The 27,820-nt window shown below is 54.4% G+C and overlaps 1 protein-coding gene across 3 annotated transcripts in view; it reads left to right on the plus strand.

Moving 5' to 3' along the window:
- Nucleotides 1–25,085, plus strand: part of C4H17orf114 (chromosome 4 C17orf114 homolog) — a 34,246-nt gene extending 9,161 nt beyond the window's left edge. For 2 of the 3 annotated variants that reach the window (XM_075343233.1, XM_075343234.1), the window contains 2 exons: nt 5,765–5,844; nt 24,378–25,085. In XM_075343233.1, coding sequence (XP_075199348.1) covers nt 5,766–5,844; nt 24,378–24,550 — 252 coding nt within the window. In that variant the 5' untranslated portion in view covers nt 5,765 and the 3' untranslated portion in view covers nt 24,551–25,085. Of the gene's footprint in view, nt 1–4,206; nt 4,257–5,764; nt 5,845–24,377 lie in introns of those variants that run through there. The other variant, XM_075343235.1, reaches the window with a different exon arrangement.
- The last annotated feature ends 2,735 nt before the right edge of the window (nt 25,086–27,820 follow it).

Consider the following 27,820-nt stretch of genomic DNA (forward strand, 5'->3'; position numbering starts at 1 on the left):
CATTATAAATGTTCTGTCTTAACATTGGTGTCTGTGAAATGAGAGGTGCTGGGGGTCAGCAAATCACAACAGATTGATTAGCCTGAAAATGAGTGAATAGAAGACCCCCCCAGCACGCATGGTGACCCCATTATATAGAGGAATTAGGGACCCCAGCTCCAGGCCCCGGTAGACATAGACGTAGCCCCTAGACATTATGATGAGGTTTCTCCTGCCTGTGAGGGAATGTCCTCCGGCTTTGGGAAGTAATGGGGGTGGATTAGGGATGAAGACCTGTTTATATAAAGCCCCCATTAACATTCCAGTTACATCACTGGGAGGCGGTGGAGGGGGTCCGCTGGCACCGTGCCCGTGGACATGTGGCCGGGGTGAGGGCTATCATACGGCTAATTATGGGAAATCGCTTGGATCATCCATCTTCGCAGAGCTGGGTGCCACCGCCGTCCTCCCGTAATCACCCATAATGGCGATATCGATGTGTATTTGGTTTTCGGCCGCACCTCAGGGTGTTGATTGACACCCATTTGACGTTCCTCACCGTTCTGAGATGTTCCTCTGTGTTCATTATGTAAATTCACAAATGTGAAATATGTCTGGAACTTGAATTTCAGGTCTGTGCTATGGCCCGAAGTCAGGAGGTATGGAAATCAGGGGCGGAGGTGCCAGGAGGGGAGCACGGCCTCATAAGATTAGGGTCAGGGTATGACACATGATCATCGTTGTCTTCGTTGCTATGGAAAATACACATTATTGGCTTAAAAATATATTGGTTGCCAGGAGCAACATTATTGGTTTTGGTCAAAGTATTTTTGGTTTCTACGGGCAACAAAATCAATCTCAGCCAAAATGGTGTGCTTGCCTTTACTGACTCCAAACAGTATGGCAAAGATCCTAACAATGGAAATATTTAGGTTGTTATGGGCAACACCACCATAGTTGTTTAGCTGCCATTATTCCTTGGTTATCATAGTCAAGGTCAGATATCTTCTTGGTTTCTTTAGATGCCCCGTTGCCATAAGAAAAATCACTGTTCTTCATGGTTACCATGAGATACACCACTGATTTTACTAGTTGCCATAGGAATCATTTATGATCTCACTGGTTGCCATAAGAAACACCACTGATTTCACTGGTTGCCATAAGAAACACCACTGATTTCACTGGTTGCCATGAGAAACACCCCTGATTTCACTTGTTGCTATGAGAAACATCACTGGTTGCTATGAGAAACACCACTGATTTCACTGGTTACTATGAGAAACCCCACTGATTTCACTGGTTGCCATGAGAAACACAACTGATTTCGCTGGTTTCTATGAGAAACACCACTGATTTCACTGGTTGCCATGACAAACACCACTGATTTCACTGGTTGCCATGACAAACACCACTGATTTCACTGGTTGCCATGAGAAACACCACTGATTTCACTGGTTGCCATGACAAACACCACTGATTTCACTGGTTGCTATGAGAAACACCACTGATTTCACTGGATGCTATGAGAAACACTACTGACTTCACTGGTTGCTATGACAAACACCACTGACTTCACTGGTTGCTATGAGAAACACCACTGATTTCACTGGTTGCTATGAGAAACACCACTGATTTCACTGGTTGCCATGACAAACACCACTGATTTCACTGGTTGCTATGAGAAACACCACTGATTTCACTGGCTGCTATGAGAAACACCACTGACTTCACTGGCTGCTATGAGAAACACCACTGATTTCACTGGTTGCTATGACAAACACCACTGACTTCACTGGTTGCTATGACAAACACCACTGATTTCACAGGTTGCTATGAGAAACACCACTGACTTCACTGGTTGCTATGACAAACACCACTGACTTCACTGGTTGCTATGACAAACACCACTGATTTCACTGGTTGCTATGACAAACACCACTGACTTCACTGGTTGCTATGACAAACACCACTTATTTCACTGGTTGCTATGAGAAACACCACTGATTTCACAAATTATTTTCCTTAGTGGTGATTTTCTTGTTGCCATATTTACCCCCATTGTCTATAGTGGGGTAATTTTTATTAGTTACAATCGTCAGCATTGTTTGTGGTGGAAATCCTGGTTTCTATAAGTAACACCACATTGTAGAGTGGCCATACGCGAGAGATACCTGTCAGACTGATGTGCTATCTCCGCTGTCTCCCCCATACACAGGAAGGAGCGGCCGGTGCTCCTGTGTCCTTTATGAGAGACCTAAAGCCATAATCTTGTCCTCCTCCAGATTCTTCTGCTCTCCTCAAAACTCCTGTATCTCACCCAGACCCCTCTCTCCCCTCCAGGTTCCTCTGTCCCCCTCCAGACCTCTCTGAAACCCTCTAAATCCCTCTGTTTCCCTAAAGATACCTCTGTTATCCTCCAGGCCTATCTCAGTCTCTCCAGACCATTTTGTCCCTCTTAAGACCCCTCTGTTCCCCTCCAGATCCCGTTGTCCCCCTCCAGATCCCGCTGTCCCCCTCCAGATCCCGTTGTCCCCCTCCAGATCCCGCTGTCCCCCTCCAGATCCCGCTGTCCCCCTCCAGATCCCGCTGTCCCCCTCCAGATCCCGCTGTCCCCCTCCAGATCTCGCTGTCCCCTTGCAGACCCCTCTGTCTCCCTCCACATCCCTCTGTCTCTCTCCAGACCTCTCTTTCCCCTTCCATACTCCTCTGTCCCCATCCAGACTCCTCTGTCCCCCTTCTGACTCCTCTGTCCCTGTCCAAACCGCTCTATCCCCTACAGACCCCTCTGTCTCCCTCCAGACCTCTCTGTCCCCCTCCAGACCTCTCTGTCCCCCTCCAGACCCCTCTGTCCCCTTCCAGACTCCTCTATCTCAATCCAGACCCCTTTGTCCCCCTCCAGCGTCCTCTTTCACTGTCCAGACCCCTCTATCCCCCTCCAGTCCACACTATCCCGTTCCAGACCCCTCTGTAGACTTCTCTCTCTACCCCCGTCACTCTCCATACTCCTTTGTCCCTCTCCAGACTCCTCTATTTTCCTCAAGAGTCTTCCGTCCCCGTCAAGAGTCTTCCGTCCCCGTCAAGAGTCTTCCGTCCCCGTCAAGAGTCTTCCGTCCCCGTCAAGAGTCTTCCGTCCCCGTCAAGAGTCTTCCGTCCCCGTCAAGAGTCTTCCGTCCCCGTCAAGAGTCTTCCGTCCCCGTCAAGAGTCTTCCGTCCCCGTCAAGAGTCTTCCGTCCCCGTCAAGAGTCTTCCGTCCCCGTCAAGAGTCTTCCGTCCCCGTCAAGAGTCTTCCGTCCCCGTCAAGAGTCTTCCGTCCCCGTCAAGAGTCCTCTGTTCCCCTCAAGAATCCTCTGTTTACCTTGAGTCCACTGTTTGTCTCAAGCGTCCTTTGTTTCCCTCAAGAGGCTTTTGTTTCCCTCAGAGACCTTGTTTTCCTCAAGAGTCCTCCATTTCCTTCAAGAGTCCTCTGTCTCCCTCCAGAGTCCTCTGACCCCCTTCTTCCCTCTCCAGATTTCTGTTCCCATACAGACTTCTCTGTCTCCCTCCAGACCCCTTTGTCCATTTCCAGACCTCTTTGTCCCCTTCTAGTCTCCGCTGGCAGCTTATCGACCAGGTAACAAAGAGTCGTCTGCTGAAATGAAACAGGTTGGCTCCTTCAGGAGGCCCCAATACACATAAGATTGTTGTCCATTCCCACTGAAATCAGCAGGTTCGGCCAACTTTCATGAAATGTATATGGGGGCCTTCATCCATATTTTTGGTTGCCATGAGTGACACAACTCTCGGACTAGGACAGATAACAGGCGTATCCATGTGACATTCGTCATTAGAGTCCCCAACTGTACCCAAGTGGAGTCACGTCACTAGTGTTTCTCCGATATGGAGGAATACAAAAGCTGAAGCTCTATCACCGAATGATTAGGATTCACGGCTGGGAATTTTGGGTGCTGATGGCGCCAATGGCAAAGTGAGGGGCAACCCCATGAAAAATGGATGGATGAGCCCTTTAAAAATAAACACTAAATGCCTTCCTAAAGGGACGGACACTTAACACAGTTGAAGGAGCAGTCTTCAGAAAACAATGTTTATCCAGGGTGTGAACTCGCAGGAATAAAGAATAGCATTCTACTAGTGTGTACATATAATATATGCGTCCTGTCCCTAAGGGGAAGCGTGACGCCGTGTAACCTGTCCTCAAATCTGTGCACAAGCCTCATACACAGAAGATCTGGGGTCAGTTCTCCAACCTCCTGCCGAGTGCCTCCAAACCCTGTGTACAAGTAAGGAGACGTGATGGAGGCAACAAGCGGTCACCAAATACTGAGGATAGAGGAGACAGGCGATCACCGAATACTGGGGATAGAGGAGACTGACGATCACCGAATACTGGGGATAGAGGAGACAGGCGGTCACCAAATACTGAGGACGGAGGCAACAGGCGGTCACCAAATACTGAGGACGGAGGCAACAGGCGGTCACCAAATACTGAGGACGGAGGCAACAGGCGGTCACTGAATACTGAGGATGGAGGAGACTGGCGATCACCGAATACTGGGGATAGAGGAGACAGGCGGTCAACGAATACTGGGGATAGAGGAGACAGGCGGTCACCAAATACTGAGGACGGAGGCAACAGGCGGTCACTGAATACTGAGGACGGAGGCAACAGGCGGTCACTGAATACTGAGGACGGAGGCAACAGGCGGTCACTGAATACTGAGGATGGAGGAGACTGGCGATCACCGAATACTGAGGATAGAGGAGACAGGCGGTCACCAAATACTGAGGATGGAGGAGACAGGCGGTCACTGAATACTGAGGATGGAGGAGACTGACGATCACCGAATACAGACGATGGAGACGACGGGCAGTCACTGAATACTGAGGATGGAGGAGACAGGCATCACTGAATACTGAGGATGGAGGCGACGGGCGGTCATCAAATGCTGAGGATGGAGGAGACGGACCGTCACTGAATACTGAGGATGGAGGAGACGGGTAGTCACTGAATACTGAGGACGGATGAGACGGGCAGTCACTGAATACTAAGGATGGAAGAGACAGGGGGTCACTGAATACTAAGGATTGAAGAGACAGGCGGTCACTGAATACTGAGGACGGAGGAGATGAGCAGTCACTGAATACTGAGGACAGAGTAGACAGGCAGTCACTGAATACTGAGGATGGAGGAGACGGGCGGTCACTGAATACTGAGGACTGTGGAGACGGGCGGTCACTGAATACTGAGGATGGAGGAGATGGGCAGTCACTGAATACTGAGGATGGAGGAGACGAGCGGTCACTGAATACTGAGGATGGAGGAGACGGGTGGTCACTGAATAATGAGGACAGAGTAGACAGGCGGTCATTGAATACTGAAGACGGAGGAGACGGGAGGTCACTGAATACTGAGGACGGAGGAGACGGGCGGTCACTGAATACTGAGGACTGAGGAGACGGGCGGTCACTGAACACTGAGGATGGAGGGGACTGTCCGTCACCAAATACTGATGAGATTTACTTTTGTTCGCTCCCTTTATTGTTATCAGTTACCCGGATGCAGTATACTAACACGTGCATATTTGGAAGCTTCTTACCGTGCAGTATTTTTCCACCCCTGCCTCATACTTTTGCACTGTGCTGTATATAGTGGGCGGCTGTATACTGTGTGTGACGTGAGGTATGTCTGGTATGGGAGATGTGTCTGGATCTGTATATACACATTACTCTGCCGGTGATATCTCCGGGCTGCGGATACACGGTACATGACTTCTGTCCTCTCTTCCAGGATGGGGGTGAAGGCTCTGCGGTGTTTCCCCTGGTATGGAAGGAGGAAAGAACGGAAAAGAAGCAAATCCAGTCAGGAAGGTGAGAGATGAGGGGCGACATGTACACAGGAGGGGCTATATGTACCCAAGGGGGGGGTATATGTACCCAAGGAGAGGGTATATGCACAAAAGGAGAGGGTATATGTACATGTGGAGGGGATATACAAGAGGGGATATACAAGAGGGGATATACAGGAGGTGAAATAATTATTGAACACGACACCAATTTTCTAAGTAAAATTATTTCTAAAGGTGCTATTACCATGAAAGTCTCACCAGATGTCAGTAACAACCCATCCAATCCACACAGGCAAAGAAATCAACCCATAAGTGTCCATTAATTTAGTGATGTGTAATAATGAAAAATAACACAGGGAAAAAGTATTGAACACATAAAGGAAGAAAGGTGACACCAGCTGAAATCTATCAGTAATTAGATAATAATCCTGTCAGTGAAAAATAATATGAGCTGGTGCAACTGATGGCCGATAAAAAGGTGTCTCATTACCAGGGAGCCACACAAGAAACATCTCATGATGGGTAAAACCAGTGAGCTGTCAAAAGACCTTCACAATCTTATTGTTACAAAACATACAGGAGGCGTCTGGAAGCTTCAAAGGTGAATGTACTTACAGTGCCTTGCGAAAGTATTCAGCCCCCTTGAATTTTTCAACCTTTTCCCACATTTCTGGCTTCAAACTTAAAGATAAAAAGTTTAATGTTCTGGTGAAGAATCAACAACAAGTGACACAATTGTGAAGGTGAACGATATTTATTGCTTATTTAAAATTTTTGTAAACAGTAATAAACTGAAAATTGTGGTGTGCAATATTATTCATCCCCTTTACTTTCAGTGCAGAAACTCCCTCCAGAAGTTGATTGAGGATCTCTGAATGATGCAATGTTGTCCTAAATGACTGATGATGATAAATATAAGCCCCTGTGTGTAATCAAGTCTCCGTATAATGCCCCTGCTCTGTGATAGTCTCAGTGTTCTGTGTAAAGCGCAGAGAGCATCATGAAGACCAAGGAACACAACAGGCAGGTCCGTGATACTGTTGTGGAGAAGTTTAAAGCCGGATTTGGTTACAAAAAGATTTCCACAACTTTAAACATCCCAAGGAGCACTGTGCAAGCGATCATATAGAAATGGAAAGAGAATCATACCACTGCAAATCTACCAAGACCCGGCCTCCATCCAAACTGTCCTCTCACACAAGGAGAAGACTGATCAGAGATGCAGCCAAGAGGCCCATGATCCCTCTGGATGAACTGTAGAGATCTACAGCTGAGGTGGGAGAGTCTGTCCATAGGACAACAATCAGCCCTACACTGCACAAATCTGGCCTTTATGGAAGAGTGGCAAGAAGAAGCCATTTCTCAAAGATATCCATAAACAGTATTGTTTAACGTTTGCCACAAGCCCCTGGAGACCCCAAACATGTGGAAGAAGGTGCTCTGCTCAGAGGAAACCAAAATGGAACTATTTGGGCACAATGCCAAACGATAAGCAACACAGCTCATCACCCTGAACACACCATCCCCACTGTCAAACATGGTGGGGGCAGCATCATGGTTTGGGGCTGCTTTTCTTCAGCAGGGACAGGGAAGATGGTAAAATTGATGGGAAGATGGAGCGAAATACAGGACCATTCTAGAAGAAAACCTGTTGGAGTCTGCAAAAGACCTGAGACTGGGACGGAGATTTGTCTTCCAACAACACAATGATCCCAAACACAAAGCAAAATCTACAATGGAATGGTTCACAAATAAACGTATCCAAGTGTTAGAATGGCCAAGTCACAGCCCAGACCTGGATTGGATGGGTTGTTACCGACATCTGGTGAGAAATTCATATCAATAGAATCTTTAGAAATATATTTACTTAGGAAATTGGTCATGTGTTCAAAACTTATCTCGCTGTATATACACTGGAAAGGGAGGGGCTGTATATACAGGGGGAGGGGTGAGGTGTATACAGGAGGGGCTGTATATACGGGGGGAGGGGTGAGGTGTATACAGGAGGGGCTGTATGTACAGGGGGAGGGGTGAGGTGTATACAGGAGGGGCTGTATGTACAGGGGGAGGGGTGAGGTGTATACAGGAGGGGCTGTATATACGGGGGGAGGAGTGAGGTGTATACAGGAGGGGCTGTATGTACAGGGGGAGGGGTGAGGTGTATACAGGAGGGGCTGTATGTACAGGGGGAGGGGTGAGGTGTATACAGGAGGGGCTGTATGTACAGGGGGAGGGGTGAGGTGTATACAGGAGGGGCTGTATGTACAGGGGGAGGGGTGAGGTGTATACAGGAGGGGCTGTATGTACGGGGGGAAGGGTGAGGTGTATACAGGAGGGGCTGTATGTACGGGGGGAGGGGTGAGGTGTATACAGGAGGGGCTGTATGTACAGGGGGAGGGGGGAGGTGTATACAGGAGGGGCTGTATCTTCAGGGGGAGGGGTGAGGTGTATACAGGAGGGGCTGTATGTACAGGGGAGGGGTGAGGTGTATACAGGAGGGGATGTATGTAGAGGGGGAGGGGTGAGGTGTATACAGGAGGAGCTGTATCTTCAGGGGGAGGGGTGAGGTGTATACAGGAGGGGCTGTATGTACAGGGGGAGGGGTGAGGTGTATACAGGAGGGGCTGTATGTACAGGGGGAGTGGTGAGGTGTATACAGGAGGGGCTGTATGTACAGGGGGAGTGGTGAGGTGTATACAGGAGGAGCTGTATGTACAGGGGGAGGGGTGAGGTGTATACAGGAGGGGCTGTATGTACAGGGGAGGGGTGAGGTGTATACAGGAGGGGCTGTATGTACAGGGGGAGGGGTGAGGTGTATACAGGAGGGGCTGTATGTACGGGGGGAGGGGTGAGGTGTATACAGGAGGGGCTGTATGTACGGGGGAAGGGGTGAGGTGTATACAGGAGGAGCTGTATGTACGGGGGAGGGGTGAGGTGTATACAGGAGGGGCTGTATGTAGAGGGGGAGGGGTGAGGTGTATACAGGAGGGGCTGTATATACGGGGGGAGGGGTGAGGTGTATATAGGAGGGGATGTATATACGGGGGAGGGGTGAGGTGTATACAGGAGGAGCTGTATGTACAGGGGGAGGGGTGAGGTGTATACAGGAGGGGCTGTATGTACAGGGGGAGGGGTGAGGTGTATACAGGAGGGGCTGTATGTACAGGGGGAGGGGTGAGGTGTATTCAGGAGGGGCTGTATGTACAGGGGGAGGGGGGAGGTGTATACAGGAGGAGCTGTATGTACAGGGGGAGTGGTGAGGTGTATACAGGAGGGGCTGTATGTACAGGGGGAGGGGTGAGGTGTATACAGGAGGGGCTGTATGTACAGGGGGAGTGGTGAGGTGTATACAGGAGGGGCTGTATGTAGAGGGGGAGGGGTGAGGTGTATACAGGAGGGGCTGTATGTAGAGGGGGAGGGGTGAGGTGTATACATGAGGGGCTGTATGTAGAGGGGGAGGGGTGAGGTGTATACAGGAGGGGCTGTATATACCGGGGGAGGGGTGAGGTGTATATAGGAGGGGATGTATATTTGGGGGAGGGGTGAGGTGTATACAGGAGGAGCTGTATGTACAGGGGGAGGGGTGAGGTGTATACAGGAGGGGCTGTATGTACAGGGGGAGGGGTGAGGTGTATACAGGAGGGGCTGTATGTACGGGGGGAGGGGTGAGGTGTATTCAGGAGGGGCTGTGTGTACGGGGGGAGGGGTGAGGTGTATACAGGAGGGGCTGTATGTACAGGGGGAGGGGTGAGGTGTATACAGGAGGGGCTGTATGTACAGGGGGAGGGGTGAGGTGTATACAGGAGGGGCTGTATGTACAGGGGGAGGGGTGAGGTGTATACAGGAGGGGCTGCATGTACAGGGGGAGGGGTGAGGTGTATACAGGAGGAGCTGTATGTACAGGGGGAGGGGTGAGGTGTATACAGGAGGAGCTGTATGTACAGGGGGAGGGGTGAGGTGTATACAGGAGGGGCTGCATATATGGGGGGAGGGGTGAGGTGTATACAGGAGGAGCTGTATGTACAGGGGGAGGGGTGAGGTGTATACAGGAGGGGCTGTATGTACGGGGGGAGGGGTGAGGTGTATACAGGAGGGGCTGTATGTACGGGGGAAGGGGTGAGGTGTATACAGGAGGAGCTGTATGTACGGGGGAGGGGTGAGGTGTATACAGGAGGGGCTGTATGTAGAGGGGGAGGGGTGAGGTGTATACAGGAGGGGCTGTATATATGGGGGGAGGGGTGAGGTGTATATAGGAGGGGATGTATATACGGGGGAGGGGTGAGGTGTATACAGGAGGAGCTGTATGTACAGGGGGAGGGGTGAGGTGTATACAGGAGGGGCTGTATGTACGGGGGGAGGGGTGAGGTGTATACAGGAGGGGCTGTATGTAGAGGGGAGGGGTGAGGTGTATACAGGAGGGGCTGTATATACCGGGGGAAGGGTGAGGTGTATATAGGAGGGGATGTATATACGGGGGAGGGGTGAGGTGTATACAGGAGGAGCTGTATGTACAGGGGGAGGGGTGAGGTGTATTCAGGAGGGGCTGTGTGTACGGGGGGAGGGGTGAGGTGTATACAGGAGGGGCTGTATGTACAGGGGGAGGGGTGAGGTGTATACAGGAGGGGCTGTATGTACAGGGGGAGTGGTGAGGTGTATTCAGGAGGGGCTGTATGTACAGGGGGAGGGGTGAGGTGTATACAGGAGGAGCTGTATGTAGAGGGGGAGGGGTGAGGTGTATACAGGAGGAGCTGTATGTACAGGGGGAGTGGTGAGGTGTATACAGGAGGGGCTGTATGTAGAGGGGGAGGGGTGAGGTGTATACAGGAGGGGCTGTATGTAGAGGGGGAGGGGTGAGGTGTATACAGGAGGGGCTGTATGTAGAGGGGGAGGGGTGAGGTGTATACAGGAGGAGCTGTATGTACAGGGGGAGTGGTGAGGTGTATACAGGAGGGGCTGTATGTAGAGGGGGAGGGGTGAGGTGTATACAGGAGGGGCTGTATATACCGGGGGAGGGGTGAGGTGTATATAGGAGGGGATGTATATTTGGGGGAGGGGTGAGGTGTATACAGGAGGAGCTGTATGTACAGGGGGAGGGGTGAGGTGTATTCAGGAGGGGCTGTGTGTACGGGGGGAGGGGTGAGGTGTATACAGGAGGGGCTGTATGTACAGGGGGAGGGGTGAGGTGTATACAGGAGGGGCTGTATGTACAGGGGGAGGGGTGAGGTGTATACAGGAGGGGCTGTATGTAGAGGGGGAGGGGTGAGGTGTATACAGGAGGAGCTGTATGTACAGGGGGAGTGGTGAGGTGTATACAGGAGGGGATGTATGTACAGGGGGAGGGGTGAGGTGTATACAGGAGGGGCTGTATGTACAGGGGGAGGGGTGAGGTGTATACAGGAGGGGCTGTATGTACAGGGGGAGGGGTGAGGTGTATACAGGAGGGGCTGTAGCTGTATGTACAGGGGGAGGGGTGAGGTGTATACAGGAGGGGCTGTATGTACAGGGGGAGGGGTGAGGTGTATACAGGAGGGGCTGTATGTATAGGGGGAGGGGTGAGGTGTATACAGGAGGGGCTGTATGTACAGGGGGAGGGGTGAGGTGTATACAGGAGGGGCTGTATGTACAGGGGGAGGGGTGAGGTGTATACAGGAGGGGCTGTATGTAGAGGGGGAGGGGTGAGGTGTATTCAGGAGGGGCTGTATGTACAGGGGGAGGGGTGAGGTGTATTCAGGAGGGGCTGTATGTACAGGGGGAGGGGTGACGTGTATACAGGAGGGGCTGTATGTACAGGGGGAGGGGTGAGGTGTATACAGGAAGGGCTGTATGTAGAGGGGGAGGGGTGAGGTGTATACAGGAGGAGCTGTATGTACAGGGGAGGGGTGAGGTGTATACAGGAGGAGCTGTATGTACAGGGGGAGTGGTGAGGTGTATACATGAGGGGCTGTATGTACAGGGGGAGGGGTGAGGTGTATACAGGAGGGGCTGTATGTACAGGGGGAGGGGTGAGGTGTATACAGGAGGGGCTGTATGTACAGGGGGAGGGGTGAGGTGTATACAGGAGGGGCTGTATGTAGAGGGGGAGGGGTGAGGTGTATACAGGAGGAGCTGTATGTACAGGGGGAGGGGTGAGGTGTATACAGGAGGGGCTGTATGTACAGGGGGAGGGGTGAGGTGTATACAGGAGGGGCTGTATGTACAGGGGGAGGGGTGAGGTGTATACAGGAGGGGCTGTATGTACAGGGGGAGGGGTGAGGTGTATACAGGAGGAGCTGTATGTACAGGGGGAGGGGTGAGGTGTATTCAGGAGGGGATGTATGTAGAGGGGGAGGGGTGAGGTGTATACAGGAGGGGCTGTATGTAGAGGGGGAGGGGTGAGGTGTATTCAGGAGGGGCTGCATGTACAGGGGAGGGGTGAGGTGTATACAGGAGGGGCTGCATATATGGGGGGAGGGGTGAGGTGTATACAGGAGGAGCTGTATGTACAGGGGGAGGGGTGAGGTGTATACAGGAGGGGCTGTATGTACAGGGGGAGGGGTGAGGTGTATACAGGAGGAGCTGTATGTACAGGGGGAGGGGTGAGGTGTATACAGGAGGAGCTGTATGTACAGGGGGAGGGGTGAGGTGTATACAGGAGGGGCTGTATATACAGGGGGAGGGGTAAGGTGTATACAGGAGGAGCTCTATGTACAGGGGGAGGGGTGAGGTGTATACAGGAGGAGCTGTATGTACAGGGGGAGGGGTAAGGTGTAGAGGTGTATTCAGGAGGGGCTGCATGTACAGGGGAGGGGTGAGGTGTATACAGGAGGGGCTGCATGTACAGGGGAGGGGTGAGGTGTATACAGGAGGGGCTGCATATATGGGGGGAGGGGTGAGGTGTATACAGGAGGGGCTGTATGTACAGGGGGAGGTGTGAGGTGTATACAGGAGGAGCTGTATGTACAGGGGGAGGGGTGAGGTGTATACAGGAGGGGCTGTATGTACAGGGGAGGGGTGAGGTGTATACAGGAGGGGCTGTATGTACAGGGGGAGGGGTGAGGTGTATACAGGAGGAGCTGTATGTACAGGGGGAGGGGTGAGGTGTATACAGGAGGAGCTGTATGTACAGGGGGAGGGGTGAGGTGTATACAGGAGGGGCTGTATGTACGGGGGGAGGGGTGAGGTGTATACAGGAGGGGCTGTATATACCGGGGGAGGGGTGAGGTGTATTCAGGAGGGGCTGTATGTACAGGGGGAGGGGTGAGGTGTATACAGGAGGGGCTGTATGTACAGGGGGAGGGGGGAGGTGTATACAGGAGGAGCTGTATGTACAGGGGGAGGGGTGAGGTGTATACAGGAGGGGCTGTATGTACAGGGGGAGGGGTGAGGTGTATACAGGAGGAGCTGTATGTACAGGGGGAGGGGTGAGGTGTATACAGGAGGAGCTGTATGTACAGGGGGAGGGGTGAGGTGTATACAGGAGGGGCTGCATATATGGGGGGAGGGGTGAGGTGTATACAGGAGGAGCTGTATGTACAGGGGGAGGGGTGAGGTGTATACAGGAGGGGCTGTATGTACGGGGGAAGGGGTGAGGTGTATACAGGAGGAGCTGTATGTACGGGGGAGGGGTGAGGTGTATACAGGAGGGGCTGTATGTAGAGGGGGAGGGGTGAGGTGTATACAGGAGGGGCTGTATATATGGGGGGAGGGGTGAGGTGTATATAGGAGGGGATGTATATACGGGGGAGGGGTGAGGTGTATACAGGAGGAGCTGTATGTACAGGGGGAGGGGTGAGGTGTATACAGGAGGGGCTGTATGTACGGGGGGAGGGGTGAGGTGTATACAGGAGGGGCTGTATGTAGAGGGGAGGGGTGAGGTGTATACAGGAGGGGCTGTATATACCGGGGGAAGGGTGAGGTGTATATAGGAGGGGATGTATATACGGGGGAGGGGTGAGGTGTATACAGGAGGAGCTGTATGTACAGGGGGAGGGGTGAGGTGTATTCAGGAGGGGCTGTGTGTACGGGGGGAGGGGTGAGGTGTATACAGGAGGGGCTGTATGTACAGGGGGAGGGGTGAGGTGTATACAGGAGGGGCTGTATGTACAGGGGGAGGGGTGAGGTGTATTCAGGAGGGGCTGTATGTACAGGGGGAGGGGTGAGGTGTATACAGGAGGAGCTGTATGTACAGGGGGAGGGGAGAGGTGTATACAGGAGGGGCTGTATGTACAGGGGGAGGGGTGAGGTGTATACAGGAGGAGCTGTATGTAGAGGGGGAGGGGTGAGGTGTATACAGGAGGAGCTGTATGTACAGGGGGAGTGGTGAGGTGTATACAGGAGGGGCTGTATGTAGAGGGGGAGGGGTGAGGTGTATACAGGAGGGGCTGTATGTAGAGGGGGAGGGGTGAGGTGTATACAGGAGGGGCTGTATGTAGAGGGGGAGGGGTGAGGTGTATACAGGAGGAGCTGTATGTACAGGGGGAGTGGTGAGGTGTATACAGGAGGGGCTGTATGTAGAGGGGGAGGGGTGAGGTGTATACAGGAGGGGCTGTATATACCGGGGGAGGGGTGAGGTGTATATAGGAGGGGATGTATATTTGGGGGAGGGGTGAGGTGTATACAGGAGGAGCTGTATGTACAGGGGGAGGGGTGAGGTGTATTCAGGAGGGGCTGTGTGTACGGGGGGAGGGGTGAGGTGTATACAGGAGGGGCTGTATGTACAGGGGGAGGGGTGAGGTGTATACAGGAGGGGCTGTATGTACAGGGGGAGGGGTGAGGTGTATACAGGAGGGGCTGTATGTAGAGGGGGAGGGGTGAGGTGTATACAGGAGGAGCTGTATGTACAGGGGGAGTGGTGAGGTGTATACAGGAGGGGCTGTATGTACAGGGGTAGTGGTGAGGTGTATACAGGAGGAGCTGTATGTACAGGGGGAGTGGTGAGGTGTATACAGGAGGGGCTGTATGTACAGGGGTAGTGGTGAGGTGTATACAGGAGGGGCTGTATGTACAGGGGGAGGGGTGAGGTGTATACAGGAGGGGCTGTATGTACAGGGGGAGGGGTGAGGTGTATACAGGAGGGGCTGTAGCTGTATGTACAGGGGGAGGGGTGAGGTGTATACAGGAGGGGCTGTATGTACAGGGGGAGGGGTGAGGTGTATACAGGAGGGGCTGTATGTACAGGGGGAGGGGTGAGGTGTATACAGGAGGGGCTGTATGTAGAGGGGGAGGGGTGAGGTGTATACAGGAGGGGCTGTATGTACAGGGGGAGGGGTGAGGTGTATACAGGAGGGGCTGTATGTAGAGGGGGAGGGGTGAGGTGTATTCAGGAGGGGCTGTATGTACAGGGGGAGGGGTGAGGTGTATTCAGGAGGGGCTGTATGTACAGGGGGAGGGGTGAGGTGTATACAGGAGGGGCTGTATGTACAGGGGGAGGGGTGAGGTGTATACAGGAAGGGCTGTATGTAGAGGGGGAGGGGTGAGGTGTATACAGGAGGAGCTGTATGTACAGGGGAGGGGTGAGGTGTATACAGGAGGAGCTGTATGTACAGGGGGAGTGGTGAGGTGTATACATGAGGGGCTGTATGTACAGGGGGAGGGGTGAGGTGTATACAGGAGGGGCTGTATGTACAGGGGGAGGGGTGAGGTGTATACAGGAGGGGCTGTATGTACAGGGGGAGGGGTGAGGTGTATACAGGAGGGGCTGTATGTAGAGGGGGAGGGGTGAGGTGTATACAGGAGGAGCTGTATGTACAGGGGGAGGGGTGAGGTGTATACAGGAGGGGCTGTATGTACAGGGGGAGGGGTGAGGTGTATACAGGAGGGGCTGTATGTACAGGGGGAGGGGTGAGGTGTATACAGGAGGAGCTGTATGTACAGGGGGAGGGGTGAGGTGTATTCAGGAGGGGATGTATGTAGAGGGGGAGGGGTGAGGTGTATACAGGAGGGGCTGTATGTAGAGGGGGAGGGGTGAGGTGTATACAGGAGGAGCTGTATCTTCAGGGGGAGGGGTGAGGTGTATTCAGGAGGGGCTGTATGTACAGGGGGAGGGGTGAGGTGTATTCAGGAGGGGCTGTATGTACAGGGGGAGGGGTGAGGTGTATACAGGAGGGGCTGTATGTACAGGGGGAGGGGTGAGGTGTATACAGGAAGGGCTGTATGTAGAGGGGGAGGGGTGAGGTGTATACAGGAGGAGCTGTATGTACAGGGGAGGGGTGAGGTGTATACAGGAGGAGCTGTATGTACAGGGGGAGTGGTGAGGTGTATACATGAGGGGCTGTATGTACAGGGGGAGGGGTGAGGTGTATACAGGAGGGGCTGTATGTACAGGGGGAGGGGTGAGGTGTATACAGGAGGGGCTGTATGTACAGGGGGAGGGGTGAGGTGTATACAGGAGGGGCTGTATGTAGAGGGGGAGGGGTGAGGTGTATACAGGAGGAGCTGTATGTACAGGGGGAGGGGTGAGGTGTATACAGGAGGGGCTGTATGTACAGGGGGAGGGGTGAGGTGTATACAGGAGGGGCTGTATGTACAGGGGGAGGGGTGAGGTGTATACAGGAGGAGCTGTATGTACAGGGGGAGGGGTGAGGTGTATTCAGGAGGGGATGTATGTAGAGGGGGAGGGGTGAGGTGTATACAGGAGGGGCTGTATGTAGAGGGGGAGGGGTGAGGTGTATACAGGAGGAGCTGTATCTTCAGGGGGAGGGGTGAGGTGTATACAGGAGGAGCTGTATGTACAGGGGGAGGGGTGAGGTGTATTCAGGAGGGGCTGCATGTACAGGGGAGGGGTGAGGTGTATACAGGAGGGGCTGCATATATGGGGGGAGGGGTGAGGTGTATACAGGAGGAGCTGTATGTACAGGGGGAGGGGTGAGGTGTATACAGGAGGGGCTGTATGTACAGGGGGAGGGGTGAGGTGTATACAGGAGGAGCTGTATGTACAGGGGGAGGGGTGAGGTGTATACAGGAGGAGCTGTATGTACAGGGGGAGGGGTGAGGTGTATACAGGAGGGGCTGTATATACAGGGGGAGGGGTAAGGTGTATACAGGAGGAGCTCTATGTACAGGGGGAGGGGTGAGGTGTATACAGGAGGAGCTGTATGTACAGGGGGAGGGGTAAGGTGTAGAGGTGTATTCAGGAGGGGCTGCATGTACAGGGGAGGGGTGAGGTGTATACAGGAGGGGCTGCATGTACAGGGGAGGGGTGAGGTGTATACAGGAGGGGCTGCATATATGGGGGGAGGGGTGAGGTGTATACAGGAGGGGCTGTATGTACAGGGGGAGGTGTGAGGTGTATACAGGAGGAGCTGTATGTACAGGGGGAGGGGTGAGGTGTATACAGGAGGGGCTGTATGTACAGGGGGAGGGGTGAGGTGTATACAGGAGGGGCTGTATGTACAGGGGGAGGGGTGAGGTGTATACAGGAGGGGCTGCATGTACAGGGGAGGGGTGAGGTGTATACAGGAGGGGATGTATGTACAGGGGGAGGGGTGAGGTGTATACAGGAGGGGCTGTATGTACAGGGGGAGGGGTGAGGTGTATACAGGAGGGGCTGTATGTACAGGGGGAGGGGTGAGGTGTATACAGGAGGGGCTGTATGTAGAGGGGGAGGGGTGAGGTGTATACAGGAGGAGCTGTATGTACAGGGGAGGGGTGAGGTGTATACAGGAGGAGCTGTATGTACAGGGGGAGTGGTGAGGTGTATACAGGAGGGGCTGTATGTACAGGGGGAGGGGTGAGGTGTATACAGGAGGGGCTGTATGTACAGGGGGAGGGGTGAGGTGTATACAGGAGGGGCTGTATGTAGAGGGGGAGGGGTGAGGTGTATACAGGAGGAGCTGTATGTACAGGGGGAGGGGTGAGGTGTATACAGGAGGGGCTGTATGTACAGGGGGAGGGGTGAGGTGTATACAGGAGGGGCTGTATGTACAGGGGGAGGGGTGAGGTGTATACAGGAGGGGCTGTATGTACAGGGGGAGGGGTGAGGTGTATACAGGAGGAGCTGTATGTACAGGGGGAGGGGTGAGGTGTATTCAGGAGGGGATGTATGTAGAGGGGGAGGGGTGAGGTGTATACAGGAGGGGCTGTATGTAGAGGGGGAGGGGTGAGGTGTATACAGGAGGAGCTGTATCTTCAGGGGGAGGGGTGAGGTGTATTCAGGAGGGGCTGTATGTACAGGGGGAGGGGTGAGGTGTATACAGGAGGGGCTGTATGTAGAGGGGGAGGGGTGAGGTGTATACAGGAGGGGCTGTATGTACAGGGGGAGGGGTGAGGTGTATTCAGGAGGGGCTGTATGTACAGGGGGAGGGGTGAGGTGTATTCAGGAGGGGCTGTATGTACAGGGGGAGGGGTGAGGTGTATACAGGAGGGGCTGTATGTAGAGGGGGAGGGTTGAGGTGTATACAGGAGGAGCTGTATGTACAGGGGGAGGGGTGAGGTGTATACAGGAGGGGCTGTATGTACAGGGGAGGGGTGAGGTGTATACAGGAGGGGCTGTATGTACAGGGGGAGGGGTGAGGTGTATACAGGAGGAGCTGTATGTACAGGGGGAGGGGTGAGGTGTATTCAGGAGGGGCTGCATGTACAGGGGAGGGGTGAGGTGTATACAGGAGGGGCTGCATATATGGGGGGAGGGGTGAGGTGTATACAGGAGGAGCTGTATGTACAGGGGGAGGGGTGAGGTGTATACAGGAGGGGCTGTATGTACAGGGGGAGGGGTGAGGTGTATACAGGAGGAGCTGTATGTACAGGGGGAGGGGTGAGGTGTATACAGGAGGAGCTGTATGTACAGGGGGAGGGGTGAGGTGTATACAGGAGGAGCTGTATGTACAGGGGGAGGGGTGAGGTGTATACAGGAGGAGCTGTATGTACAGGGGGAGGGGTGAGGTGTATTCAGGAGGGGCTGCATGTACAGGGGAGGGGTGAGGTGTATACAGGAGGGGCTGCATATATGGGGGGAGGGGTGAGGTGTATACAGGAGGGGCTGTATGTACAGGGGGAGGGGTGAGGTGTATACAGGAGGAGCTGTATGTACAGGGGAAGGGGTGAGGTGTATACAGGAGGGGCTGTATGTACAGGGGGAGGGGTGAGGTGTATACAGGAGGGGCTGTATGTACAGGGGGAGGGGTGAGGTGTATACAGGAGGGGCTGTATGTAGAGGGGGAGGGGTGAGGTGTATACAGGAGGGGCTGTATGTACAGGGGGAGGGGTGAGGTGTATACAGGAGGGGCTGTATGTAGAGGGGGAGGGGTGAGGTGTATTCAGGAGGGGCTGTATGTACAGGGGGAGGGGTGAGGTGTATTCAGGAGGGGCTGTATGTACAGGGGGAGGGGTGAGGTGTATACAGGAGGGGCTGTATGTACAGGGGGAGGGGGGAGGTGTATACAGGAAGGGCTGTATGTAGAGGGGGAGGGGTGAGGTGTATACAGGAGGAGCTGTATGTACAGGGGAGGGGTGAGGTGTATACAGGAGGAGCTGTATGTACAGGGGGAGTGGTGAGGTGTATACATGAGGGGCTGTATGTACAGGGGGAGGGGTGAGGTGTATACAGGAGGGGCTGTATGTACAGGGGGAGGGGTGAGGTGTATACAGGAGGGGCTGTATGTACAGGGGGAGGGGTGAGGTGTATACAGGAGGGGCTGTATGTAGAGGGGGAGGGGTGAGGTGTATACAGGAGGAGCTGTATGTACAGGGGGAGGGGTGAGGTGTATACAGGAGGGGCTGTATGTACAGGGGGAGGGGTGAGGTGTATACAGGAGGGGCTGTATGTACAGGGGGAGGGGTGAGGTGTATACAGGAGGGGCTGTATGTACAGGGGGAGGGGTGAGGTGTATACAGGAGGAGCTGTATGTACAGGGGGAGGGGTGAGGTGTATTCAGGAGGGGATGTATGTAGAGGGGGAGGGGTGAGGTGTATACAGGAGGGGCTGTATGTAGAGGGGGAGGGGTGAGGTGTATACAGGAGGAGCTGTATCTTCAGGGGGAGGGGTGAGGTGTATACAGGAGGAGCTGTATGTACAGGGGGAGGGGTGAGGTGTATTCAGGAGGGGCTGCATGTACAGGGGAGGGGTGAGGTGTATACAGGAGGGGCTGCATATATGGGGGGAGGGGTGAGGTGTATACAGGAGGAGCTGTATGTACAGGGGGAGGGGTGAGGTGTATACAGGAGGGGCTGTATGTACAGGGGGAGGGGTGAGGTGTATACAGGAGGAGCTGTATGTACAGGGGGAGGGGTGAGGTGTATACAGGAGGAGCTGTATGTACAGGGGGAGGGGTGAGGTGTATACAGGAGGAGCTCTATGTACAGGGGGAGGGGTGAGGTGTATACAGGAGGGGCTGTATGTACAGGGGGAGGGGTGAGGTGTATACAGGAGGAGCTGTATGTACAGGGGGAGGGGTGAGGTGTAGAGGTGTATTCAGGAGGGGCTGCATGTACAGGGGAGGGGTGAGGTGTATACAGGAGGGGCTGTATGTACGGGGGGAGTGGTGAGGTGTATACAGGAGGGGCTGCATGTACAGGGGAGGGGTGAGGTGTATACAGGAGGGGCTGCATATATGGGGGGAGGGGTGAGGTGTATACAGGAGGGGCTGTATGTACAGGGGGAGGGGTGAGGTGTATACAGGAGGAGCTGTATGTACAGGGGGAGGGGTGAGGTGTATACAGGAGGGGCTGTATGTACAGGGGGAGGGGTGAGGTGTATACAGGAGGGGCTGCATGTACAGGGGAGGGGTGAGGTGTATACAGGAGGGGATGTATGTACAGGGGGAGGGGTGAGGTGTATACAGGAGGGGCTGTATGTACAGGGGGAGGGGTGAGGTGTATACAGGAGGAGCTGTATGTACAGGGGGAGGGGTGAGGTGTATACAGGAGGGGCTGTATGTACAGGGGGAGGGGTGAGGTGTATACAGGAGAAGCTGTATGTACAGGGGGAGGGGTGAGGTGTATACAGGAGGAGCTGTATGTACAGGGGGAGGGGTGAGGTGTATACAGGAGGGGCTGTATGTACGGGGGGAGGGGTGAGGTGTATACAGGAGGGGCTGTATATACCGGGGGAGGGGTGAGGTGTATTCAGGAGGGGCTGTATGTACAGGGGGAGGGGTGAGGTGTATACAGGAGGGGCTGTATGTACAGGGGGAGGGGTGAGGTGTATACAGGAGGGGCTGTATGTAGAGGGGGAGGGGTGAGGTGTATACAGGAGGAGCTGTATGTACAGGGGAGGGGTGAGGTGTATACAGGAGGAGCTGTATGTACAGGGGGAGTGGTGAGGTGTATACAGGAGGGGCTGTATGTACAGGGGGAGGGGTGAGGTGTATACAGGAGGGGCTGTATGTACAGGGGGAGGGGTGAGGTGTATACAGGAGGGGCTGTATGTAGAGGGGGAGGGGTGAGGTGTATACAGGAGGAGCTGTATGTACAGGGGGAGGGGTGAGGTGTATACAGGAGGGGCTGTATGTACAGGGGGAGGGGTGAGGTGTATACAGGAGGGGCTGTATGTACAGGGGGAGGGGTGAGGTGTATACAGGAGGGGCTGTATGTACAGGGGGAGGGGTGAGGTGTATACAGGAGGAGCTGTATGTACAGGGGGAGGGGTGAGGTGTATTCAGGAGGGGATGTATGTAGAGGGGGAGGGGTGAGGTGTATACAGGAGGGGCTGTATGTAGAGGGGGAGGGGTGAGGTGTATACAGGAGGAGCTGTATCTTCAGGGGGAGGGGTGAGGTGTATACAGGAGGGGCTGTATGTAGAGGGGGAGGGTTGAGGTGTATACAGGAGGAGCTGTATGTACAGGGGGAGGGGTGAGGTGTATACAGGAGGGGCTGTATGTACAGGGGGAGGGGTGAGGTGTATTCAGGAGGGGCTGCATGTACAGGGGAGGGGTGAGGTGTATACAGGAGGGGCTGTATGTACAGGGGGAGGGGTGAGGTGTATACAGGAGGGGCTGTATGTACAGGGGAGGGGTGAGGTGTATACAGGAGGGGCTGTATGTACAGGGGGAGGGGTGAGGTGTATACAGGAGGGGCTGTATGTACAGGGGGAGGGGTGAGGTGTATACAGGAGGAGCTGTATGTACAGGGGGAGGGGTGAGGTGTATACAGGAGGAGCTGTATCTTCAGGGGGAGGGGTGAGGTGTATACAGGAGGAGCTGTATGTACAGGGGGAGGGGTGAGGTGTATACAGGAGGGGCTGCATATATGGGGGGAGGGGTGAGGTGTATACAGGAGGAGCTGTATGTACAGGGGGAGGGGTGAGGTGTATACAGGAGGGGCTGTATGTACAGGGGGAGGGGTGAGGTGTATACAGGAGGAGCTGTATGTACAGGGGGAGGGGTGAGGTGTATACAGGAGGAGCTGTATGTACAGGGGGAGGGGTGAGGTGTATACAGGAGGAGCTGTATGTACAGGGGGAGGGGTGAGGTGTATACAGGAGGGGCTGTATGTACAGGGGGAGGGGTGAGGTGTATACAGGAGGGGCTGTATGTACGGGGGGAGGGGTGAGGTGTATTCAGGAGGGGCTGCATGTACAGGGGAGGGGTGAGGTGTATACAAGAGGGGCTGCATATATGGGGGGAGGGGTGAGGTGTATACAGGAGGGGCTGTATGTACAGGGGGAGGGGTGAGGTGTATACAGGAGGAGCTGTATGTACAGGGGGAGGGGTGAGGTGTATACAGGAGGGGCTGTATGTACAGGGGGACGGGTGAGGTGTATACAGGAGGGGCTGTATGTACAGGGGGAGGGGTGAGGTGTATACAGGAGGGGCTGCATGTACAGGGGAGGGGTGAGGTGTATACAGGAGGGGATGTATGTACAGGGGGAGGGGTGAGGTGTATACAGGAGGAGCTGTATGTACAGGGGGAGGGGTGAGGTGTATACAGGAGGGGCTGTATGTACAGGGGGAGGGGTGAGGTGTATACAGGAGGGGCTGTATGTACAGGGGGAGGGGTGAGGTGTATACAGGAGGGGCTGTATGTACAGGGGGAGGGGTGAGGTGTATACAGGAGGAGCTGTATGTACAGGGGGAGGGGTGAGGTGTATACAGGAGGGGCTGTATGTACGGGGGGAGGGGTGAGGTGTATACAGGAGGGGCTGTATGTACGGGGGGAGGGGTGAGGTGTATACAGGAGGGGCTGTATATACGGGGGGAGGGGTGAGGTGTATACAGGAGGGGCTGTATGTACAGGGGGAGGGGTGAGGTGTATACAGGAGGGGCTGTATGTACGGGGGGAGGGGTGAGGTGTATACAGGAGGAGCTGTATGTACAGGGGGAGGGGTGAGGTGTATACAGGAGGGGCTGTATATACAGGGGGAGGTGTATACAGGAGGGGCTGCATGTACAGGGGGAGGGGTGAGGTGTATACAGGAGGGGCTGTATGTACAGGGGGAGGGGTGAGGTGTATACAGGAGGGGCTGTATGTACGGGGGGAGGGGTGAGGTGTATACAGGAGGGGCTGCATGTACAGGGGGAGGGGTGAGGTGTATACAGGAGGAGCTGTATGTACAGGGGGAGGGGTGAGGTGTATACAGGAGGAGCTGTATGTACAGGGGGAGGGGTGAGGTGTATACAGGAGGGGCTGCATATATGGGGGGAGGGGTGAGGTGTATACAGGAGGGGCTGTATGTACAGGGGGAGGGGTGAGGTGTATACAGGAGGGGCTGTATGTACAGGGGGAGGGGGGAGGTGTATACAGGAGGAGCTGTATGTACAGGGGGAGGGGTGAGGTGTATACAGGAGGAGCTGTATGTACAGGGGGAGGGGTGAGGTGTATACAGGAGGGGCTGTATGTACAGGGGGAGGGGTGAGGTGTATACAGGAGGAGCTGTATGTACAGGGGGAGGGGTGAGGTGTATACAGGAGGAGCTGTATGTACAGGGGGAGGGGTGAGGTGTATACAGGAGGGGCTGTATGTACAGGGGGAGGGGTGAGGTGTATACAGGAGGGGCTGTATGTACAGGGGGAGGGGTGAGGTGTATACAGGAGGGGCTGTATGTACAGGGGGAGGGGTGAGGTGTATACAGGAGGAGCTGTATGTACAGGGGGAGGAGTGAGGTGTATACAGGAGGGGCTGTATGTACAGGGGGAGGGGTGAGGTGTATACAGGAGGGGCTGTATGTACAGGGGGAGGAGTGAGGTGTATACAGGAGGGGCTGTATGTACAGGGGGAGGGGTGAGGTGTATACAGGAGGAGCTGTATGTACAGGGGGAGGAGTGAGGTGTATACAGGAGGGGCTGTATGTACAGGGGGAGGAGTGAGGTGTATACAGGAGGGGCTGTATGTACAGGGGGAGGGGTGAGGTGTATACAGGAGGGGCTGTATGTACAGGGGGAGGGGTGAGGTGTATACAGGAGGGGCTGTATGTACAGGGGGAGGGGTGAGGTGTATACAGGAGGGGCTGTATGTACAGGGGGAGGGGTGAGGTGTATACAGGAGGGGCTGTATGTACAGGGGGATGGGTGAGGTGTATACAGGAGGGGCTGTATGTAGAGGGGGAGGGGGGAGGTGTATACAGGAGGGGGATATGTGTGTGGAAGGATAAGGTCAGTATCTATGAGGGTCTCACGTACCCATAATTCTGCTTTTTCCCCCCAGAGACCCCCGCAGCCCCTGCCCCTCCAGAGGAGAAACCCCGCCTTCGCTCCACCAACTCTTCGGGCAGTGATACGGAGGGGCAGCAGAGCCGCGCGTACTTCAGTGGTAAAGCGCGGGTGTCCTTCCGCCACGAGATGGACTCCACCATGATCGTGAACGACTCCACCTTCTGAGGACAGAGGACTACTTTTTCCCTCCATGTTCAGGATTTGGGGGCTTCCTCCTGTGCGGGGGCCGCACTGAACATTAACCATAGGAGTCTACAGTCTGATCCTCCTCTTCTAGGGGTGCAGTACTCGGGTCCACCAGCAGGTGGCAGCGCAGGCCGTGTGTCTGGCCTCTATCTCTGCGGTGACACACCTGCTGTATCTGACACATCTGCATAGATAAGTGCTGGTTATTGCTCTCTGTTATCAGCCACGTGGAGCACATGTATACGATATTCCAATACGGATTGCACCAATATCTGGATATGTTTCTGACAATATTTCTATTACCGGTTTTTTATGAAAAGTGATGATCGCTCGCCCCCTGGTGTCCGCAGTCAGTACTGATAACCCTCGTGCACAGGCTAGAGGTGACGTCTGTGCGATTTGCCCCATGCCGGACCATCAGGTGCTGGATTAGCAGACGGGACCTCATATGGGTCCAATTTATAGATGTTTATCATGTTATTTTTTAAGAATAAACGTAAAAATGTTTAAAAAATGTCTCAAAATCCACATTATACAGCCAAATAATACCGCCATAGTGTGCTGAAAATGGCAATAATCAAAACCTGCAACTAAACTACTGTACTGTCCATAGCTAATGCCACAGTGCTCATATGATTACTGCCTCCACATAGTGCACATACACACCACCGCCATACCATAACCAGTGTCATAACACATCAATTGCACTGCTCTATGAACGTGCTGCCATACTGCACACAAACAGCCAAGCAAAAAAATAATGCTGCCATACTGGTCACAACTAATACGACCATAGCGTTCAAATAAATAACAGCGTGGTACAAGAAGGCGTCATAGAGGGTGTGTATAAAACTGCTGAGCCATACACGACAGTGCACATGCACAACACTGCCTCACTGTGCACACATGATGATAAAGAATACCGCCAAACGGAGCAGCATTCTCATAACTACCGCCATCACACCGCTCCTACCCTGTGTACGAGGAGCTGTGATGAGCAGGCACGCTTAATCTCTGAACCGATCACAAATGAGAAAGTAAACCCCTCCTCTTACTGTCGGGGTTCAGCCCCAGCCCCCTCTTACTATCGGGGCTCCTCAGGGCTCAGTCCCAGCCCCCTCCTCTTACTGTCGAGGTTCAGTCCCAGCCCCCTCTTACTGTCGGGCTTCTCAGGGTTCAGTCCTCGGCCCCCTCCTCTTACTGTCGGGGCTCCTCAGGGTTCAGTCCTCGGCCTCCTCTTACTATCGGGGTTCCTCAGGGTTCAGTCCTCGGCCCCCTCCTCTTACTGTCGGGGCTTCTCAGGGTTCAGTCCTCGGCCCCCTCCTCTGTCGGGGCTCCTCAGGGTTCAGTCCTCGGCCCCCTCCTCTTACTGTCGGGGCTTCTCAGGGTTCAGTCCTCGGCCCCCTCCTCTGTCGGGGCTCCTCAGGGTTCAGTCCTCGGCCTCCTCTTACTATCGGGGTTCCTCAGGGTTCAGTCCTCGGCCCCCTCCTCTTATTGTCGGGGCTTCTCAGGGTTTAGTCCTCGGTCCCCTCCTCTTACTGTCGGGGCTCCTCAGGGCTCAGTCCTTGGCCCCCTCCTCTTACTGTCGGGGCTCCTCAGGGCTCAGTCCCCGGCCCCCTCGTCTTACTGTCGGGGCTCCTCAGGGTTCAGTCCTCGGCCCCCTCCTCTTACTGTCGGGGCTCCTCAGGGTTCAGTCCTCGGCCCCCTCCTCTTACTGTCGGGGCTCCTCAGGGTTCAGTCCTCGGCCCCCTCCTCTTACTGTCGGGGCTCCTCAGGGCTCAGTCCCCGGCCCCCTCCTCTTACTGTCGGGGCTCCTCAGGGTTCAGTCCTCGGCCCCCTCCTCTTACTGTCGGGGCTCCTCAGGGATCAGTCCTTGGCCCCCTCCTCTTACTGTCGGGGCTCCTCAGGGTTCAGTCCTCGGCCCCCTCCTCTTACTGTCGGGGCTCCTCAGGGTTCATTTATATTACAGTACAGTTGGAATAAATTTTTTTTTTTTTTATTATAGTACAGTTGGAATAAATCTGTGAATTTTCACTTTATCTAGGAGGCCGCATGGCACATGAAATACGTAATATAGGTTAGGACCCCCCTATTGAGATTTGCCGTGACGTTGGCAGGGGTGGCTCAAAGAATTGATCAATTATTTGCTAAAAATTTCATTTATATTACAGTACAGTTGGAATAATTTTTTTTTTTTTTTTTTTTTTTTATTATAGTACAGTTGGAATAAATCTGTGAATTTTCACTTTTTATATGATGCATGCCAGTTTCAGATCGTGCTGGCTCCTTTTTCTCTTTTCTACACATGATGATAAAGTATACCGCCAAACGGAGCAGCATTCTCATAACTACCGCCATCACACCGCTCCTACCCTGTGTACGAGGAGCTGTGATGAGCAGGCACGCTTAATCTCTGAACCGATCACAAATGAGAAAGTAAACCCCTCCTCTTACTATCGGGGCTCCTCAGGGCTCAGTCCCAGCCCCCTCCTCTTACTGTCGAGGTTCAGTCCCAGCCCCCCCTCTTACTGTCGGGGCTTCTCAGGGTTCAGTCCTCGGCCCCCTCCTCTGTCGGGGCTCCTCAGGGTTCAGTCCTCGGCCTCCTCCTCTTACTATCGGGGCTTCTCAGGGTTCAGTCCTCGGCCCCCTCCTCTGTCGGGGCTCCTCAGGGTTCAGTCCTCGGCCTCCTCCTCTTACTATCAGGGCTCCTCAGGGTTCAGTCCCCGGCCCCCTCCTCTTACTGTCGGGGCTCCTCAGGGTTCTGTACTTGGCCCCCTCCTCTTACTGTCGGGGCTCCTCAAGGCTCAGTCCTTGGCCCCCTCCTCTTACTGTCGGGGCTCCTCAGGGTTCAGTCCTCGGCCTCCTCTTACTGTCGGGGCTCCTCAGGGTTCAGTCCCAGGCCCCCTCCTCTTACTGTCGGGGCTCCTCAGGGTTCAGTCCCAGGCCCCCTCCTCTTACTGTCGGGGCTCCTCAGGGTTCAGTCCTCGGCCCCCTCCTCTTACTGTTGGGGCTCCTCAGGGCTCAGTCCTTGGCCCAATCCTCTTACTGTCGGGGCGCCTCAGGGCTCAGTCCCAGCCCCCTCCTCTTACTGTCGGGGTTCCTCAGGGATCAGTCCTCGGCCCCCTCCTCTTACTGTTGAGGCTCCTCAGGGATCAGTCCCAGCCCCCTCCCCTTATTGTCGGGGCTCCTCAGGGCTCAGTCCTCGGCCCCCTCATCTTACTGTCGGGGCTCCTCAGGGTTCAGTCCTCG

The sequence above is a fragment of the Anomaloglossus baeobatrachus genome, chromosome 4 (genome assembly GCF_048569485.1).
Source record: "Anomaloglossus baeobatrachus isolate aAnoBae1 chromosome 4, aAnoBae1.hap1, whole genome shotgun sequence".
NCBI lineage: Eukaryota > Metazoa > Chordata > Amphibia > Anura > Aromobatidae > Anomaloglossus > Anomaloglossus baeobatrachus.